Here is an 18,799-nt window from a genome sequence, read left to right on the forward strand (position 1 = left end):
CAAGGCTGGGTAGGCTCGCGTTCTAGCTGCCATTAGGACGCTTGTTGCACCTTTTCCTTAGCGATTTATTTTGCTTATTACGTCTTGTTTTGCCTATTTCGTATTACTTTACATATTACGTTTTATTTTGCATATTGTCTTGTTTTGCATATTACATCTTAGTTTGTATATTGTCTTGTTTTGCATATTACGTCTTATTTTGCATATTACGTATTACTTTGCATATTACGTATTACTTTGCTTATTTCGTGTTATTTTTCATATTACGTCTTATTTTTGCATATTACGTATTACTTTGCATATTACGTCATATTTTGCATATTACGTCTTATTTTTCATATTACCCCTTATTTTTGCATATTACGTCTTATTTTGCATATTACGTCTTATTTTGCATATTACGTCTTATTTTGCATATTTACGTCTTAGTTTGCATATTACGTCTTGTTTTGCATATTACGTTTATTTTGCATATTACGTTTATTTTGCATATTACGTCTTATTTTGCATATTTACGTCTTATTTTGCATATTACGTCTTATTTTGCATATTACGTCTTATTTTGCATATTACGTCTTATTTTGCATATTACGTCTTATTTTGCATATTACGTCTTATTTTGCATATTACGTCTTATTTTGCATATTACGTCTTATTTTGCATATTTACGTCTTATTTTGCATATTACGTCTTAGTTTGCATATTACGTCTTATTTTGCATATTTACGTCTTATTTTGCATATTACGTCTTAGTTTGCATATTACGTCTTATTTTACATATTACGTTTATTTTGTGCGTTATATATAGCTTTTTAATATAGATTGCGTTCACAAAATACAGGAAGATATTGAAGTGTAAGAAAAATAAATCGCAAAGGAAGAGGTGTTACGGAAGCCATAGAAAACGGCCCTCGCAGAAAATGTCTCGTGGAATGAATGTAAATATTGACTTGGGATATCTATCCCGAATGAAGAGATAGATAGATTGATAGATAAATAGAGGATAGGTAGATAGATAGAAATGTTGATGAATGATGAATCGATACCGGTAAGTAGTTAGAGAGAGAGAGAGAGAGAGAGAGAGAGAGAGAGGATGGATAGATAGATAGATAGATATAAGTAGATAGATAGATAGATAGATAGATAGAAATGTTAATGAATGATGAATGGATAAGTAGTTATATACAGAGAGATAGATAGAGAGAGAGGATAGATAGATAGATAGATAGACAAGTGGATGACTGATAAATGGGTAACTACAGAGAGAGAGAGAGAGAGAGAGAGAGAATGACGTATGAATATGCAAGAATAATTAATTAAAATAAAGAGCCGTATTTTCGTTATCATTTGTTCCCTGACGCCTCTTCCTGAGCGAATTAGTCTGCATATTATACCTTATAATTTCTTTGTGTTGCGGGCACGGCTCAGACATTATTATTATTATTATTATTATTATTATTATTATTCGTATTATCTTTATTATTATTATTATTATTATTATTATTATTATCATCATCATCATCATCATCATCATTATTACTTTTCTTTTTCTTCTTCTTCTTCTTCTTCTTATTATTATTATTATTATTATTTTCCTTATCATTTATTCATTTCCCACTGCCACGCCCACACCAGCAGGTTGAGTCGTCCTTAGAATACGAGAGGCTAATGAGGCGTAATGTGCCGAATAAATCGCTAAGGAACAGGTGTTAGGACTCTCTCTCTCTCTCTCTCTCTCTCTCTCTCTCTCTCTCCACTTCTTCCTTCCTCGTCCTAGCGCCATCTTTCCACCTCAAGGTCTTCCTCCACATTCTCCTCTTCCATCACTCCATCCCAAGGTCTTCCTCCACATCCTCCTCTTCCATCTCTGCACCTCCTACTCCAAGAAGTCCTCCTCCTTCTGCGTGTTAAGTGGTTTAGCATCTTCGGTCTTTGCCTCCGTCCTCTCCATCTCCACATCATCGTCCTTATCTCCATATAAATCCAGTTGGTCGGAGTAATAGTAGACTACGATGTCGCCAATCACGGAGATGAAGACCAGTACTGATAGCGAGAGAGAGTAGGTTAGATTGGGTTGGGTTGGATTGGGCTGGATCGGATTGGGTTGGGTTGGGTTAGGTTAGGTTGGGGTTGGGTTGGGTTAGTTTGGGTTGGGTTGGGTTAGGTTGGCGTTGGGTTAGGTTAGGTTAGGTTGGCTTGGGTTGGGTTAGGTTAGGTTGGGGTTGGGTTGGGTTAGGTTAGGTTGGCTTGGGTTTGGTTAGGTTAGGTTGGGGTTGGGTTAGGTTAGGTTGGGGTTGGGTTGGGTTAGTTTGGGTTGGGTTAGGTTTGGTTGGGGTTGGGTTTGTTTGGTTTAGACTGAGTTGGTTTGGGTTAGGTTAGGTTAGATTGGGTTGGGTTGGGTTGGGTTGGTCATTATCAGCTTACTACCTTTAATTACCTGTCTCAGTCATCCATTATTACTCCTTATTAGCTGTTATCAGTCTTTTTTTAATCCAATTCTGGACATAGATTTAATAGCCCGTTCCTTTTATCATTAGTTATCAGGTCTTATCAGCAATTACCACTTATAAATGACCCCTTATCATCTGGACAGTTGGTAACACCTCTTCCTTACCAGTTTATTCTGATGGGTAGACTTTGTATCCTCTAGTTATTCTTTATACCAATTATTTCGATATTAAGTAAAATAAATACAGTACATGAGAATATCCAGGTTTAATATACGGAATAAATCGCTAAGAAAAAGGTGTTAAGGAAAATATACGGAATAAACCGCTAAGAAAAGGTGTTAAGGAAAATATACGGAATAAATCGCTAAGGAAAAGGTGTCAAGGAAAATATACGGAATAAATCGCTAAGAAAGAGGTGCCAAGGAAAATATACGGAATAAATCGCTAAGAAAAGGTGTTAAGGAAAATATACGGAATAAATCGCTAAGAAAGAGGTGCTAAGGAAAATATACGGAATAAATCGCTAAGAAAGAGATGCTAAGGAGAATATACGGAATAAATCGCTAAGATAGAGGTGTTAAGGAAAATATACGGAATAAATCGCTAAGAAAGAGATGCTAAAGAAAATATACGGAATAAATCACTAAGAAAGAGGTGCTAAGGAAAATGTACGGAATAAATCGCTAAGAAAGAGATCTATCTATCTATCTATCTATAGCCCGACGCCCTTATCCCGCAAAGGGTGGCCGCAGACAAAACGCCTCCAAGTCACTCTGTCACCCACCATTTGACTCCCCTCCCCCCAACTCACCCCCCCCTCCCTCATATACCTCTCAACTCCATCCCTCCACCTCATCCTCGGTCTACCCCTCCCTCTCCCTCCCTCCACCACAGCTACATACACCCTCTTAGTCAGTCTTTCATTCAAGAAAGAGATGCTAAAGAAAATATACGGAATAAATCACTAAGAAAGAGGTGCTAAGGAAAATATACGGAATAAATCGCTAAGACAGAGGTGTTAAGGAGCTGCTATACCATCCACTCACCTGCTGGAACTAAATGTATGATGGTCCTGAACTGGTCCGAGTCATATAGCCAGCAGTTACCCGTGTGACCACAAGACCGATCCCACACTAGGCACGCGGAGTCTGGAAAGTGAGAGAGTGAGATAGTGAGAGAGGGAGAGGGAGTGAGTGAGTGGGTGGGAGAGGGAGAAAAGAGAGAGAAATAGTGATGGGTTGAAGGAGAGAGAGAGAGAGAGAGAGAGAAAGTAATGTATGTTAATAGTTGCTAATCATTCATATGAGAGAGAGAGAGTGAGAGAGAGAGAGAGAGGAAGGAAGTAATGTATGTTAATAGTTGCTAGTCATTCATAATATTAGAAAGAGAGAGAGAGAGAGAGAGAGAGAGGAGAGAAGTCGTGTATGTTAGTTGCTAGTCATCTATGAGAGACAGACAGACAGACAAACAGAGACAGAGACAGAGACAGACAGACAGACAGACAGACAGACAGAGACAGAGAGCACAACGATTACCCTCAAAAAAATCTATTAAAAACCTAAAATGAAAAAAAAATCATAAACTTGGCAAAGAAATCCTGAATCCCTAAAATTGCCAAAAACCTCCATATATAAAATTTCGAAATAATCCGTCCAAAAAATCCCTCAAGCCTTTAAAAATCCATTAAAAAAAGGGTATATGACAAGTCCCTAAAATTACACTATGAAAGCCTCAGATAAAAAAAGAAATAAGTATCAGTATATATGAATTTCTCTCCATCTCTTTAAATCACAGAAAAAAAAGGCAATAAAAATAATAAAAAGGTCCGTTTTCTCTCCATCTCTTTAAATCACAGAAAATTGAAAAAAAAAAAAAAAGACACGAAAAAGGCAGTAAAACTAATAAAAATGTCTGTTTTCTCTCCATCTCTTTAAATCACAGAAAATTGAGAGAAAGAAGAAAATGAAAGAAAGGCAGTAAATATATATATATATATATATATATATATATATATATATATATATATATATATATATATATATATATATATATATATATCCATTACCAGAAATTACCTCAAACCCATAAATGACATAAAATTGTTTAAAAAATATAAATTATTCAAAATTATCTCACTCATTAATCACTTGAAATTGCTTTTAAAATGTAATAATTAAAGAAAAAAAAAATAATTGAATATGCTAAATCCGCCAAAATTCCGTCAAACTAAAATAAAAAAAATATATATCAATTATCCGAAATTATCTCACTCATACATCACTCAAAATTGCTTTAAAAATGTAAAAATTAATCTGGCTGTCTATCTATTACCAGACGCCTTAATCCCTTATACGGGGTGGCCACAAACAAAGCACCTCCACGTCACCCTGTCGCCCGCCATTTCACTGCCCTGCTCCCAGATCATACTCCCCTAAAAATATATATATATATATTGAAAAAAATTACTGAAATATGCTAAACCCGCTACAATTCCTTCACTATCTATCTGTCTGTCTATCTGTCTATCTATCAGTCTATCTATCTGTCCCTCTATCTATAGCCCGACGCCCTAATCCCGCAAAGGGTGGCCGAAGACAAAACGCCTCCAAGTCGCTCTGTCACCCACCATTTGACTGCCCTTCCCCTAACTCACTCCCCTCTCCCTCATATACCTCTCAACTCCATCCCTTCACCTCATCCTCGGTCTTCCCTTCCCTCCACCTCACCTACATACACCCTCTTAATCTTTCATTCTCCAATATCTCCACCTTCCTTCACACGTACCTATAATGGCGCCCATGATGATCGGGGCTGGCAGGAACCCGAAGAGTGAGATGAATACTGTCATAGTGCCCAGGGCCAGGCCTTTGTCTTCCTCACGTACTGACCTGTTGGGGGGAGTTGTGGTGGTTGTGGTAATTGTGGTAGGTGTGATTCTCCTACTGTTATTACTATTGCTGTCACCACTACTGCTACTACTACTTCTGCTGCAACTATTATTATTACTACTGCTGTCACCACTGCTACTACTGCTACTACTACTGCTGCTGCTACTACTACTTCTACTACTACTACTACTACTACTACCCAGTCAGTGGATGATGCCACTAGCTTGGTCACTTGAATCCAGATATCACACACACACACACACACACACACCAAAAACCCCAGTAAACAAAAAATTCTCCAACACACACACACACACACACACACACACACACACACACACACACACACACACACACACACACACACCAAAAACCCTAGTAAACAAAAAATTCTCCAACACACACACACACACACACACACACACACACGCACAGAAAATACCCCCCACACACACAATACCCCCCCCACATACACACAGTACCCCCCCCACACACACACACCAGGAACCCCAACAAACAACAACGTCCCCAATATTTCCTCATTGTCGTGTTCCATCTCATCTCCTCACCTCAAATGGATAACACTGCTGCCAACTCTGCCCGTGGAGGAGATGGTCTTGATGATGATTTGGGCGATTAAGTAATAGAAGAAGGTGTCGCACGGCTCAGGACAGTACCCGCTTGAACCCCACCCGCCTCCCGTTTTCTGTGGTGCGTCTTCCGCGGCGAACTGATCATAAAAAAATTAAAAAATACTTAAATAAATAAATAAATACATAGATAAATACGTGAATAAATAAGGGAATATTTAAGTAGATGTACGAGTCGATAAAAGATAGATTGATAGACTTAGATAGATATTGCAAATTATTTTTATCCAATTTAGGAAAGATCTTTAGTAAGTCAAGGGTAAAAATTTTCTAATCTCCATTAACTCTAGCATTGTTATTATTATTATTATTATTATTATTATTATTGTTGTTGTTTTGTTTCTTTAATCGTTTTTACTAAAATTATATTGGGAAAGTTGTTTTATTATTATTATTATTAAATTATTACAACTATTACTACTACTACTACTGCAACTTTTACCATTATTACTACTACTACTACTGCTACTACTACTACTACTGCTACTACTACTACTACTGCTACTACTACTACTACTACTACTACTACCACCCACCTGATATCCAGTAGAGTTGAAAACGACCTCCCAAGTAGAGTTGTCCTGGCTAGGTATACAACTACACTCACTATATACCTGTAGGGATGGGTAGATTGATAGATAGAATATACTTATAGGGATGGATAGATAGATAAGTAGATAGAGTATACTTATAGAGATGGGTAGATAGATAGATAAGTAGGTAGAGTATACTTATAAGGATGGGTAGATAGATAGATAGATAAGTAAATAGAGTATACTTATAGGGATGGGTAGATAGATAGATAAGTAGGTAGAGTGTACTTATGGGGATGGGTAGATAGATAGATAAGTAGGTAGAGTGTACTTACAGGGATGGGTAGATAGATAGATAGATAAGTAGATAGAGTATATGTATAAGGATGGGTAGATAGATAAATAAGTAGGTAAAGTATACTTATAGGGATGGGTAGATGGATAGATAAGTAGGTAAAGTATACTTATAGGGATGGGTAGATAGATAGATAGATAAGTAGGTAGAGTATACTTATAGAGATGGGTAGATAGATAGAGTATACTTATAAGGATGGGTAGATAGATAGAGTATACTTATAGGGATAGATAGATAGGTAGGCCAAGATGAGACACAAATAGACAGACAGACAGACAAATAGATAGATAGATAAATATACAATAGATAGATAGACAGACAGAGAGGAGGACGGATAGACAGACTGAGAGGTGAATAGGTACGGAAATAGACAGATAGATAGATAGATAGATAGACGGGAAGGATAAGTAGATTGACAGGTAAAAATAGATAGAAAAACGGAGATCTGAGCAGAGATAGATAGATTGCTTGATAGACATTTAAATAGATAGATAGATTTATTGATATAGCTTAAATAGGTCGATAGATAGATAGGTGACAGATAAATAAACAAATAAACTGATAGATAAAAAGATAGTTACATAGACACGGAAACAACCAGCACCCCATTTTCTGTACCAGCACCCCATTTTCTATATATCAGTACCACACCAGCACCCCTTTTTCTATATATCAGCACCACACCAGCACCCCATTTTCTATATATCAGCACCACCAGCACCCCATTTTCTATATATCAGCACCACACCAGCACCCCATTTTTTATACATCACCACACCAGCACCCCGTTTTCTACACATCCGCACCCCGTTTTCTATATATCAGCACCCCGTTTTCTATATATCAGCACCACACCAGCACCCCGTTTTCTACACACCCGCACCCCGGTTTCGATATACTATCACCCCATTTTCTACACACCCGCACCCCGTTTTCTATATACTGTCACCCCATTTTCTACACACCCGCACCCCGTTTTCTCAGCACTCCATTTTCTACACATCCGCGCCCCGTTTTCTATATACTCACTATAGGGCTGACTGAAGTATTAACTTTTGAACACCCAGCAATGCATGGAGAGTAGAACACGGTGGCTTGGTCCTCTGAACACATGGGCGAATATCTCTCCGAACACCCACACTCCGATGAACACCCCGGGCCGCTCGCTCTGATGTGAGAGAGTGAGAAAATGAGATAGGGGGAAGGTTGGGTGGGATGGGCGGTGAATGTGTATGGGGGTAAGTGGGAGGGAGGGATGTGGGGGGGGAGAGAGACAGACACACACACACACACACACACACACACACACACACACACACACACACACACACACACACACACAGGGGGGAATTAGGGGAGTTATTATACGTATTAGGTACAGGGGTAAACTGAAGAGAGAGAGAGAGAGAGAGAGAGAGAGAGAGAGAAGGGGGATGTTGGGAGGGAGGGATGTTATTGTATTAGGTATGGAGGTAAATAGGAGAGAGAGAGAGAGAGAGAGAGAGAGAGAGAGGCATGTATTAAAAAGAGAGATAAAAACAAACAGATAATAGATAGACAGACAGATAGATATAAACCAATTAACTTATTTACATTACTCATCTGTAAACTCACACACACACACACACACACACACACACACACACACACACACACACACACACAGCACTAATTCCCTCACACCACGTACTCACCTACCCTCCTACCTTACACACACACACACACACACACACACACACACACACACACACACACACACTCACCCCTCCACGGGCCCCACCACCTTCAGTTTCGGGCACCCTATGAACATAAGGGAAAGGAACCCGCCGGCCAGAAAGAGGGTGACGAAGATGTTGTATCCTGCTACGAGACGAGGACGAGGACGGACCCACCTGAGAGTAACACCCCCTATCCCCGTCCCCAGCACCACTGACGTCATGCTGGCCATACCTGTGGATAGATAGATGGATAGATAGATGGGTGGATAGATGGGCGGATGGATAGAGAGAGAGAGGGAGAGAGGGTTGTGGGTTGGGTAGGGGGAAGAGAGTTAGTTGATGTATGGAGAGAGAGAGAGAGATAGAGAGAGACAGACAGACAGACAGACAGACAGACAGACACAGACAGGCAGAAGTAGTTATAGTTATAGTAGTAGCAGTAGTGGAGTAGTACTGAGTTAGTTGATGTATGGAAAAATGGAGAGAGAGAGAGAGAGAGAGAGAGAGAAGTATAGTTATAGTAGTAGTAGTAGCAATAGTATTAGTAGTGGAGTATTACTGACTTAGTTGATGGATGGAGAGAGAGAGAGAGAGAGAGAGAGAGAGACAGACAGACAGACAGACAGACAGAGAGACTCAGACAGAAGTAGTTATAGTAGTAGTAGTAATAGTAGTAGTAGTGGAGTAGTACTGATAGTCGAGTGAGAGTAGCAGTAGTAATCGTAGTAACAGTAGTAGTAGTAGTAATGGTAGTAACAGTAGGCAGTAGTGGCGTAGTAATAATAGTCGTAGTAACAGTAGTAATAGTAACAATAATAGCATCAATATCACCACCAATAGAGTAGTAATAATAGTCGTAGTAATAGTAACAATAATAGCATCAATATCACCACTAATCACAGTAGTAGTCACATTAATAGTCTACTACTAACCCGTATAGTAGTTCGCCTCTGTAGCACTCTTCCTAAACTGATTCTCCAAGTACTTAGGCTTGAAATTCCAGTAGCCAGAGAAGGCGAGGACGGCCACTACGGTGTTGAATAAGTTGCCTACCCATATCTTGTTGGTAAATAGACGCTTCAGGGCTAGCCAGAGGTCTGTGGGGGATAGATGAGGGTGGATTGGTGGATGGTGGGTGGGAGGGATGGGTGGGTGATGTGGGTGATGGATGGATGGGTGGATGAACAGGTAGGATGAGGTGGGTGATGGATGGATGGATGGGATGGATAGGTAGGATGAGGTGGGTGATGGGTGGATGGATAGGTAGGTAGGTAGGTAGATAGATAGATTGATAAATAGATGAGATAGGTGATAGATAAATAAATAGGTGAGGTAGGTGATGGATGGGTAGGTAGGTAGGTTGATGAGATAGGTGATTGATGGATGAATGGAGAGATTAGTACGTAGGTAGGTAAGTAGATGAATTTAAATGTGTGGATAGATACATAAATGCATAGGTAGGCATATAGTTATGGGCAGCTAAATAGATACATCATCATCATCATCATCATCATCATCATCATCATCATCATCATCCAGACCTCCTTTCCCACCCTAGGGCAGGGTGAGGAGTAGCAATGTCCAGACAGCCCAAATTTGCCCAATCTAATGGGCCACGCTTCCATGCGCTCATCATTTAAGCCCCCGGAATCCTGGTTCTATCGGATACGCCAAAAACTTTCACCACGTTCTGTAGCTTCACATAAAAGTATCCGACTGAGTCAATCCGGACGCTGCCACGTTAAAAAGGGGTGCCAAATCCCTGATCATGCGCTTCTTCTCACAACATTCATCCAGCCACCTCGATCTCTTGTCAGTTCCCTAGCCTCACCGACTTCCAAACCTCTCTTCTTCACACACTCATCCACCATATCTCTGCACCTTCTCCTTGGCCTACCTCGCCTCCTCCCTCCTTCAAATTCGCTCAGATATACCTTTTTCACCACTCTTTTGTTATCCATTCTCTCCACATGACCATACCATCTCAGTACACTCTCTTCGATTCTGGTGTCTACCGACTTCCTCACTCCACATCTTTCACGAATCACATTATTTCGTATCCTATCCACCCTCTGTACTCCACATACATTCCTCAGCAGTCCCATCTCCACTGCTCTTACTCTTGACTTTTCATTTTCATGCCACACCATAGTCTCACATCCATATGTTAAAGTTGGCACTAACACTCCTTCATGTAAGCCTCGTGCAGCTGCAACACTCAAGCCTCTGTTTCTTATCAAGGCCTTCATTGCACCAGCTACTTTCCTTCCAGAGAGCCTAAATAGGTACAGTACATAAATAGAAAATAGTAATAATATTAATGATAATAAATAATAATGATGGTGGTGGTGGTGATGATGATGATTACGGTCACAAACTAAATACAACTAATAGCAGCAGTAGTAGTTGTTGTAGTAGTAGTAGTAGTAGCAGTAAGTGTACCGGTAGTAGCAGTAATAGCAGGCGTAGTAGTAGTAGTAGTAGAAATAGCAACAAGAGTAATAGTAGTTGCAGTAGTAGCAGCAGTAGCAGTAGTAGTAGAAGTAGTAGCAGTAGTAGTAATAGTAGTAGTAGCAGTAGTAGTAGTAGTAGTAGCAGTAGTAGTAGTAGTAGTAGTCGTAGTAGTAGTAGTAAAATCAACCTACTTCTCATATTGGGTCTCTCTGCCTGGATTTTTTTGGTTCGTGCGAGGGAGGCGAAATATCCAATGCCTCGGCCTTTCCCTCCTTCGGTCTGGTCTCGGCTGGCCTGCCTCACGACCCGTTTGGCCTGGCGGTGCAGTGTGGCCGGAAGATGGCGGGGAAACAAGAAGAGGAAACTACCAGCGAAGGCGAGACCGCAGCCGATAAACACATACCCTGGATAAAGGATAGAAGTTGGGGGTGCAGACCGAGGATGGGGGAGGGTGGGGTGGTTTTGTTGTTTGAGAAGGCGGGGGTGGAGGATAGAAGGTGGGGAGGGTGGGGTGGTTTTTTGGGTGGGTGGTTATTTGTGTGTGTGTGTGTGTGTGTGTGTGTGTGTGTGTGTGTGTGTGTGTGTGTGTGTGTGTGTGTGTGTTTATAGGTGTAACTAGGAAGATGTTGAAATGTTATCTGTCTATCTGTCTGTCCATTTATCCGGTCTTTTATCTATCTATCAGTCTATATATCTATCCATCCATCTATCTATGCACCATCCATCCATCTCTCCACTGTTCACTCATCCATCTGTTCATCTATCTGTCTGTCTATCTACCTATCTATCTATCTATCTATCTATCTATCCATCCATCCATCCATCCATCCATCCCCTCTACCCACCTATTCATCCATCCATCCATTTATCCATTCCCTGTGCCCACGTATTCATCCATCCATTCATCTATCCATCTATCCATTCATCAATTTCTCCATCCATCCATCCATTCCTCTATCTATCTATCCATCTATCTTCTATCTATCTATCTGTCCATCCGTCCATCTATCCACTCACCTAGCCACCACGCCCCTAGCCAGCGCGGGTCTCTCTTGGTCAGGTTGGGATGATGGGCAGGGTCTATCCACGTGGCTAGGCACTTCCCGCCCACGAGATACCCCAAGACAGGTCCAAGGATGCGAAGGAGCAGGGTGATTGCTGTGGGAGAGAGTGAGTGAGTTAGAGAGAGTGAGAGAGAGGGGGGGGATGTGGAGAGAGAGAGAGGGGGGGGGATGTGGAGAGAGAGAGTTAGAGACAGTGAGAGAGAGAGGGATGTGGAGAGAGAGAGAGTGAGAGAGAGAGGGGGGGATGTGGAGAGAGTGAGTTAGAGACAGTGAGAGAGAGGGGGGGAATATGGAGAGAGAGAGAGAGGGAGAGACAGAGAGAGAGGGGGGGATGTGGAGAGAGAGTGAGAGAGAGAGGGGGGGATGTGGAGAGAGAGTTAGAGACAGTGAGAGAGGGATGTGGAGAGAGAGTTAGAGACAGTGAGAGGGGGGGGGAATGTGGAGAGAGTGAGAGGGGGGGATGTAGAGAGAGAGAGTTAGAGACAGTGAGAGAGAGAGGGATGTGGAGGGAGAGGGGGGTGGATGTAGAGAGGGGGGGGTTGTAAGTAGTGCGAGTTGTAGGGAGAGAGAGAGAGAGAGAGAGAGGGAAGGAGTAGTTAAATAGGAAATGAAGTTAAATGAGGAAGGATGGTAACAATACAATAGGAAAGGCGAGCAGTTAATAGGGTAGTGAGAGAGAGAGAGAGAGAGAGAGAGAGAGAGAGAGAGAGAGAGACACTGAAGATATAGATACAGTTGACTAAATGGAAGCAGCACAGGCGAAAAAAAATGCAAATATCTATCTATTGCCAGACGTCTCAATCCCGTAAGGGGTGGCCACAAACAAATCGCCTCCAAACAAACAAACAAATAAACAAACAAATGCAAATATAATGCACCTATTTCTCAAAATTAAAAAAAAAAAGAATGAAGCTTACATAATAATAATAATAATAATAATAATAATAATAATAATGATAACAAATAACTAAATAAAAATAACTAAAATAAAATAGAAATAAAAAATAACGAACAAATAGATAAATGTCATGAGAATTAATCAATAAAATGTATTAATAAAAGTAAGATGAATAAAAAATAAAATAACCATAGAAAATAAATAAGAGTATGAATAAATAAATAAATAAATATCTTGAAAATAAATCAATAAATATACAGATAAAAGTCTGAATAAAAATACAGGTAAAAATAAAATAATTAGATAAATAACAATAACTCACAGTAATAAATCGGGTAGGTCTTCTTGCTAACGTTATCGTCCATGTAGGTAACGCCGATGCTGTAGAACAAACTGATGGCGATCCCGACGAAGAACTGCGACACGAAGAACAAAATAACAGGGCCAGTTGACTCCACGCTGGGCCCGAGGACGCCGTCGTGGGTGCAGCTGCCGTCCACTTGGGTATAGCACAGTTCCACCTCTGACAGAAAACGGGACGGGGTGGTGAGAGGGCCGTTTGTCGTGTTAGATCATTAGCAAGCGAGGCGGTTTAGTTTGTGTCGGCGTGTGTCTGTGTGTATGTATCTGTTGCCAAAATATCTCGAAAAGTTGAGGACAAATTTTCACCAAACCTTCAGGAAACAGCAAATATATTGGCGTGCAGGAGTCCACTATATTTGGTGAGGATTTGATCAAAAATGACCGAATGCCAGCCCCTATCTATCTATCTATATACCGTATACATATATACATATATATATATATATATATATATATATATATATATATATATATATATATATATATATATATATAAACGTGGGTTGGCTTTTTCTGAAAAAGCTGTGACTGAATTCCGTAGTTTTTATCATTATTATTTTTCATGGATTGTCTTTGTGAAACTCGGTGACTAAATTCCGTAGAGTTTTACTATTTTTCTTCAAATTTGGTTTAGCTTGTACAGTGCCTTAGCCAACAGCATATTTGGGCAGGCGATTAGCATTCGGCTCCCGAATGTTTTCTCTCAGTTTTAGCTGTTTAAAGGTTCATAGAGCTGTTTGAAATGTTAGGTTAGTTTCACATTTATTCTCTTCTTGCCCACAGTTCTCAAATTTTGTGCCAGAATACTTACTCTGTACCAAAACACATACTCTTCTCCAAAACACATACTCTTCTCCAAAACACATACTCTTCGCCAAAACACATACTCTCGCTCAAAACACATACCCATTGCCACAACACATACTTGTCGCCAAAACACATATTCTTCGCCACAACACATACTCTTCGCCAAAACACATACTCTTTGCCAAAACACATACTCTCGTCCAAAACACATACTCTCGCTCAAAACACATACCCATTGCCACAACACATACTTGTCGCCAAAACACATACTCTTCGCCAAAACACATACTCTTTGCCAAAACACATACTCTCGTCCAAAACACATACTCTCGTCCAAAACACATACCCATCACCACAACACATACTCCTCGCCAAAACACGTACTCTGCAGCAAAGCACATACTCTTTGCCAAAACGCTTATTGTTCTGCTTGTCCTCAGTGCTCAAATTCTGTGCCAAAACACTCACTCAATGCCAGAACACTTACTCAGCGCCAAAGACACTTACCCTGCGCCAAATACACTTACCCTGCGCCAAATATACTTACTCTTCACCAAATATACATACTCCACGCCAAATATACGCCAAAAACACTTACTCTCTGCCAAATATACTTACTCTTTTTGCTCCCGGTGCTCAAATTCCGCGTCAAATCGTTGACCCCCGACATCGACTCCACGATATCGATGGCGTCTTGCCCGGGGCCGTAGGCGAAGTGCGGGATGGCGGCCACGAAGCACGAGACCGAAGCACTGAGCACTCCGAACCCGACCCAGCGCGGCCTGTTGCCATAGTTGCCGAAGTAACCCAGTAGCATAGCGAGGATGACCTGGGAGATGTCGTTGCCGCAGAGGATGGTGCCTGGTGGATAGAGGGAGTGGATGGGTGGATAGAGGGAGTGGAGGAGTGGATGGATGGAAAGCCTCGGATTGTTCGGACGGTAAGGAAGAGGGTTGAGTGGATGGATCAGCCAATTAACATAGCGAGAATAATTTGGGAGATGTCGTTGCCGCAGAGGATGGTGCCTGGTGGATAGAGGGAGTGGATGGATGTATAGAGGGAGTGGAGGAGTGGATGGATGGAAAGCTTCGGAGGGTAAGGAAGAGGGTTGAGTGGATGGATTAGCCAGTAACATAGCGAGAATTACTTGGGTTATGTCGTTGCCGCAGAGGATGGTGCCTGGTCGATAGAGGGAGTGGGTGGATGGATGGATGGAAGGCAGGAGTGGATTGGCAGAGACTGGATGGATAGTTTGGTGGAGGGAGGGATGGAAGTAGCCAAGTAACATACTGTAGTGAGGATGACTTGGATTATGTGTTTTCCGCAGAGGATGGTGCCAGGTGGATAGAGGGAGTGGATGGGTGGATGGAAGGCTTCAGAAGGAAAAGAAAAGAGTTGAGGGGATGGATGGATGAATGAATGGAAGTAGCCCAGTAACATAGCGAGGATGCAGAGGATGGTGCCTGGTGGATAGAGATAGTGGATGGGTGGGTGGAGGGAAGGGTTGGGTAAAAAAGGAGGGTTGGGTGGATGGAGTGGATGGATGGACAGAAGGAATGGAAGAAGGGTGGTTAGATGGATGGATACTTGGATGGATGGATGAGAGCCTTGGAATGGAATGAAAGATGAATGGATTGGATGGATGGATGGATGCTAGTGAGGGGTGGATTGGGATGGATTGGAAGTAGTGGCAGATGGGTGTGGAGTGAGGAAAAGGATGGTTAGATGGATAGTCAGTTGAATTGATGGAATAGATGAAAGGATGTTTGGCTGGAATGCTGTTTATCTATCTGTCATTCCAAGCTAAAACAAGTAGACTAAAGTTATCTATCTATCTGTCTGTCTGTCTATCTGTCTATATCCCAGCCAAAAAATTATTTGACGAAATCCCACCTCTACTCGCCTACCTGACCTTCCATCCATCCCATCTCTCTCTCTCTCTCATATATATATATCTGTCTATCTATCTGACAACTCGCCAGTCTGTGTCTATCAGTCTGTCCATCTATCCACATCTGTCACACTCACCTGTCTGTTTACTGGTCAGTTTAAACCTCTTCTCCAGCGTGGACAGCACCGATACAGTATACGTGAAGAACATTCCCTGCATCAGACCCACCAGGCAATACACAAACAGGTACACTTCCTTCCTCGCTAGTTTCTGTGGGTTAGAGAGATTGGAGAGGTGTTAGAATGATGGCTGTTATGATAGAGGGGTTTTGGAATGATAGTACAGAGGATAGAGAGGTACTGGAATTAGTTTAAGAATACGGAGGTGTTAGAATTACAGATGAATATATTACTATCACTGACCAAAACAAAATTACCGTTACCCTATTACCAGCAGTAAATCCGTTAAAAACCAGTAAATCCGTTAAAAACCAGTAAATCCGTTAACACCAGAAAATCCGTTAAAAACCAGTAAATCCGTTAACCGCCAAAAATTAAACCCAAACCCACCTGAGGCCAAGACGACTTTAAGCCATTGGTATCTAGTTGAATCAATATCCAAAACCACAAAATGAGTTACCAGTAAATTCGTTATTGGCTAGTAATACAATCAAAACTTCAAATTCAAACCATACCTGCAAACATGGCGGCTTGAAGACTCGGATAGCAAAATAAATCCCATAGTATGCTACATCAGTTAAACCGTTAGTGACCAGTAAAGCGGTTAGACTTCAAATTTTCAAACCCTCACCTGCAGCCACGGCTGTTTAAAGTCAGGGATGCCAAGATAAACCCCTCAATAACCCAAACCAGTAGCCCATTAATAACAAGTAAAAATCGTTAGTGACCAGTAAAACCGTTATACTTCAAATTTTCAACAGCTAGACTTCAAAACTTCAACCACTACATTTCAAAAATTTCAGAGCCACGGGGGTTTGAAGACTCCGATAGCTAAATAAATCCCTTAATAGAATCCGTTAATGACCAGTAAAACCGTTAGACTTTAAAAATTCAAACCCTCACCTGCAGCCACGGGGGTTTGAAGACTCCGGTAGCTAAATAAATCCCTAGCTTAATATAATCTGTTAATGACCAGTAAAACCGTTAGACTTTAAAAATTCAAACCCTCACCTGCTGCCATGGGGATTTGAAGTCTCTGATCGCTAAATAAATCCCTTAATATAATCCGTTAATGACCAGTAAGACCGTTAGACTTTAAAAATTCAAACCCTTACCTGCAGCCACGGGGGTTTGAAGGGCCCGATGCCGCAGAGGGTGTCCTTGTGGTCCTCCTCCGTGTGCATGATGGCCCCCGCCTCCATGATGGACTCCTTGGTGGGCCGGAACGCGTCTGGCTCCGGTCTGAACATGCTAAACAGACCTGACGGCACGTTCGGAAAGGGATCAGAAGCAGTTGTGATTATTTTTCTTTTTGATTCATTTGTTTCTCCTTCCTCTGTTCTGTTATTTAAACAAAAAAAAATGGATAAAGCGTCTGTGTCACTAAATTTCATAAAAATAAATTTCAGTGTTATTTTTCACCCTCGTTTTCCTTTTGTAATTTATATCTTCTTTTTTAAACTTTACTCCAGACTTTAGGGGTAGAAAAAGACGTCCATTATGTGTCATTATTATAAGCCAAATTTTCATATATATAGATAGTTATATAAATAGATAGAGAGGTAGGTAGACAGAAATCATCTCTAATTGTCTTATAGATGATATTCTTGTTTGTTTACATTTGAAGTTACATCTCATATGGAAGCTGCGATGCCCATATTTGTAAAAACGCTGGGCTGGGAGGTAGATATCACAGTGGATTATTATTATTATTATTATTATTATTATTATTATTATTATTACAGTATTATTATTATTGTTGTTGTTACTGTTGTTACTATATTCTTCGTTTTCTTCTTCTTCTTCTTCTTCTTCTTCTTCTTCTTCTTATTATTATTATTATTATTATTATTTATTCATTATTATTATTATTAATATTATTATTATTAGGGAATCTGGAGCAAAGATAAAACATTCCAGAAACGAATTTATGTGACTTTATTATCCATATCAATATTCACTCAAATTTCGATTTTCAAAAATCAGGAAGCCACACAGATGAAGAAAAAATATTGAAAAATCTGTCTCACTCCTAAAATAAATAGATATATAGATAGATGCATGAATAAATCGATCAAAATAAATTGCTTCGTTACCTGATTTTCTCTCCGTCGACAGCATGGTAAAAAAACGCGGCCGCCTCTCCGAATTCACCAACCCGTTCTGCTTCTGTGACATTTTGGCCATGGCTGTGTTGGGGCCTGAAACGTGGTGTGGATGTAGACCTTTTTATTATTTTTTTCTTTTGAGAGAGAGAGAGAGAGAGAGAGAGAGAGAGAGAGATTTTGGCCATGGCTGTGTTGGGGCCTGGAACGTGGTTTGGGTTTATAACTTTTTTTTTTTTTTTTTTTTAGAGAGAGAGAAACCAATCAAACACTCAACCAAGCAAGCAAATTATCACCCAAACGACCAACCAACCATCCAAACAACCAAACAAGCAGATCCGTGAAACAAACTTGGTACGAGGATAAGTAGGTCACTGGGTATGTTAAGGGTAGAGTCTCTCTCTCTCTCTCTCTCTCTGGCCATAGATAGATAGATAGATAGAT

General features: G+C 40.7%; 1 protein-coding gene across 1 annotated transcript; it reads right to left on the minus strand.

The window, feature by feature from the left end:
* Positions 1-1,876: 1,876 nt before the first annotated feature.
* Positions 1,877-17,500, minus strand: LOC145390735 (solute carrier organic anion transporter family member 74D-like). Its single transcript, XM_080265531.1, has 13 exons — positions 17,366-17,500; positions 16,209-16,341; positions 14,799-15,041; positions 13,333-13,533; positions 12,066-12,206; positions 11,240-11,452; positions 9,527-9,691; positions 8,640-8,826; positions 7,906-8,044; positions 5,908-6,068; positions 5,235-5,338; positions 3,497-3,598; positions 1,877-2,043 (listed from the first exon to the last, which is right to left on the minus strand). The coding sequence occupies exons 1-13, from the start codon at positions 17,498-17,500 to the stop codon at positions 1,877-1,879; spliced, it is 2,091 nt and encodes a 696-aa protein (XP_080121657.1).
* Positions 17,501-18,799: the final 1,299 nt, after the last annotated feature.

The sequence above is a fragment of the Coenobita brevimanus genome, chromosome 15 (assembly GCF_032717465.1).
Source record: "Coenobita brevimanus isolate Jiangsu-jjx chromosome 15, ASM3271746v2, whole genome shotgun sequence".
Lineage (NCBI taxonomy): Eukaryota > Metazoa > Arthropoda > Malacostraca > Decapoda > Coenobitidae > Coenobita > Coenobita brevimanus.

Bases quoted from the DNA above. Each gene is read 5' to 3' on its own strand.
- LOC145390735 (XM_080265531.1), bottom strand. From the start codon at position 17,500: ATGTTCAGACCGGAGCCAGACGCGTTCCGGCCCACCAAGGAGTCCATC. The intron at 11,453-12,065 runs GTGAGTGGATAG...TCCTTTATCCAG, and splicing joins GCTAGGGGCGTGGTGGCTAG to GGTATGTGTTTATCGGCTGC. The intron at 3,599-5,234 runs GTACGTGTGAAG...CTCACTTTCCAG, and splicing joins CATCATGGGCGCCATTATAG to ACTCCGCGTGCCTAGTGTGG.